Below are 2,432 nucleotides of genomic sequence, written 5' to 3' on the forward strand. Positions count from 1 at the left end.
TACAGTAATGGAATTGGCTATAAAGAGAGTCGAATACAAATTTAAACAGTTTAAATATTTCAAGACAAGGAACACAGCTCTCTAATTTTCGTACAATCACGTAGCTTACAACAATTTTTTTAATTGGTAAATCGAATCAAGTTGTTAAAAAAGTGCCTGTTAAATTAGAAGACGGAAGAAAATCCTTAATTGAAGGCAATCAAATTTAGAGGTTTAAAATTTATACGAAACACACGTTGATTAATTGGCAGCAAAGGACAAAAAATGGAATATATAAATTATACAGCAGAGCATCTTTGGCCGCCACAATATTATTTAGGTAATAGATATTGACAAGTTTCAGAGTTTTGTCATTTGCTGGTTAATGACATAGATCCGATGTTGAGATAAGATCCTTTATAAGGAATAGAGCGACATCCCCCCCCCCCCCCCCCCCCCCCCCCCCCCCCCCCCCCCCCCCCCCCCCCCCCCCAATATGTCTTATGTATTTTTGCGGTAGCGCGCTTTGCAATGTTATCAGGTGAAAAATACGTATACACACATTCTTAATGACAGATATGATGTTGTACAGTGACCTTTTTTGATAGTAACGAAATTCGTAAAAAAAGGGAACCGAGACGGGAGGGTGAGATAAACATCTCTGTGAACTGGTATTTGCGGTAGAAATGTTCTCAGCAAGACTGAGTCAATATTTGGTGATTTACCGGTCACGTTTCTCACGTTTTGCACAGATCCTTTTTTAACGCCGCGATTTAACGTTAGAAATACGTCATATTGACATTTCATAACCAACAAGATAATTTCGGGAAAGTTATCAAATTAGCCCGAAATTCTATTTTGACAATCGAAGTCTTAACATTCTGTTCTAGTTCTGTCGGATTTTTTTATTGATACCAAAGTCTATTTACAAAAGATTCAATTTTCCAGGAGCAGAACACAGCGCAATAACCCATGGCTATCCTCCACCATACGCACGCCGAGGTCATCGAAGGAATCGAACCACATTCACACGACAACAACTCGAAGAACTCGAAAAATTATTCGATAGCACGCATTATCCCGATGTTTTCGCGAGAGAAGAGTTAGCATCAAGGATCAGTTTAACAGAGGCTAGAGTACAGGTAAGTTCTCATTTTTAACCTTTAAAAAAATGCAGTGCTCAAAACTAGCTTTTATTCTTTGAACGAAATTCATAAAATAAATTTGACAAGATTCTTAAAATGTTTCTTTAGCAAAATTGAATACTGAATATTGACCAAGCAAATATCCTTAAGTATCTAAAGGCAAGCAAGTCTGCTTAAACATCTTTTGAAGACGGTTTGAATCTCCTTATAACTTTACTCATAGTTTACCGGTCATAATTGAATACCCACCTAATATTCCCGCAATTTTCATATTCTGTTGCGCTCGATTCTTCCTGTTCTTAACAATCTTGTTGTTCCCAAAAAAGGGAAATGAGTTTTTCTCGTTAGTACGACGTTAGTACGAAATTTTTGCATGACAAAGAAGGGTATTTTATAAGTAAAAACGATTCATAGAATAACTGAACGCATTCGAATAACAATCGAAATACTCAAATATTAGCTATAATTTTTTCCTTCGTCTATTTTTTCACTTTTTATGTGTCCTTGTTTTTCCATAGGTATGGTTCCAAAATCGTCGTGCAAAGTTTCGTAAAACAAGCGAGAAAAACAAACGGAAATCGAATTCTACGTCATCATCTTCATCAACCAATCAAAATACAGATCTTTCATCAACAGCCAATCAAATGGCAACTACAAACAATAACAACAATAGTACTATAAATAATAACAATAATGGTGAAACAGTGATCGATAAACAATCGAATGAAGTCGATGAACAAATTCGATTGAAAAACGATTCAATCGAATCAACAGAAAAACAAATTCTCGATCATAACACACGATTACCTGAAGACATAAACAATAAATATAACTCGACTGCTCCCCGGCTGACACACCCACCGTACACCTTTCATACTTATCAAGGCACGTACTGTCCTTCATCATATGGCTCTATGGAGCCGCGCGTCGTAAATGGAGTCTCATACCCTGTATCTGTTGAAGGTGTCAAGGGTGAAAGCTATGGCCGTAACACTCTAGTAAATAATGGTGATTTAGACTGGCGGGCTTAGGAGCTACTAAAAATGCTTATATTTCTAGTTTTTTTGCTATGTAAATATCTTAAAAAGAAAATTTTATGAAGACGTGATATAACATAGAAAGCATTATTTCCTATTTATATCTTTATTATGGTTTTTGAAAACTTTAATCGACACTCTAAATTGTTGAGGGTGTACCGTAAAATTTTGTATATTTTAGATGTATGTTTTAGAGGGATCATTTTTATCGGTTTTTATTATATTCCAAGTTATCTTTTTACCAAAAATATATACTATTTGATTTTTAGAA

General features: G+C 35.3%; 1 protein-coding gene across 1 annotated transcript; it reads left to right on the forward strand.

Moving 5' to 3' along the window:
- Positions 1–2,432, forward strand: LOC136822803 (homeobox protein SMOX-3-like). The gene is made up of 3 exons (XM_067079109.1): positions 1–319; positions 928–1,121; positions 1,643–2,432. Exons 1-3 carry the CDS (start codon positions 265–267, stop codon positions 2,153–2,155), a joined length of 762 nt encoding a protein of 253 aa, XP_066935210.1. The 5' UTR covers positions 1–264; the 3' UTR covers positions 2,156–2,432.

Source organism: Clytia hemisphaerica, unplaced genomic scaffold (assembly GCF_902728285.1).
Source record: "Clytia hemisphaerica strain Z4C2 unplaced genomic scaffold, Clytia hemisphaerica genome assembly, whole genome shotgun sequence".
NCBI lineage: Eukaryota > Metazoa > Cnidaria > Hydrozoa > Leptothecata > Clytiidae > Clytia > Clytia hemisphaerica.

Excerpts from the sequence above, each read along its gene's own strand:
- LOC136822803 (XM_067079109.1), top strand. The coding sequence starts at position 265 with ATGGAATATATAAATTATACAGCAGAGCATCTTTGGCCGCCACAATAT. Across the intron at positions 320-927 it reads GCCGCCACAATATTATTTAG|GAGCAGAACACAGCGCAATA; the intron begins GTAATAGATATT and ends TCAATTTTCCAG. Across the intron at positions 1,122-1,642 it reads TAACAGAGGCTAGAGTACAG|GTATGGTTCCAAAATCGTCG; the intron begins GTAAGTTCTCAT and ends GTTTTTCCATAG.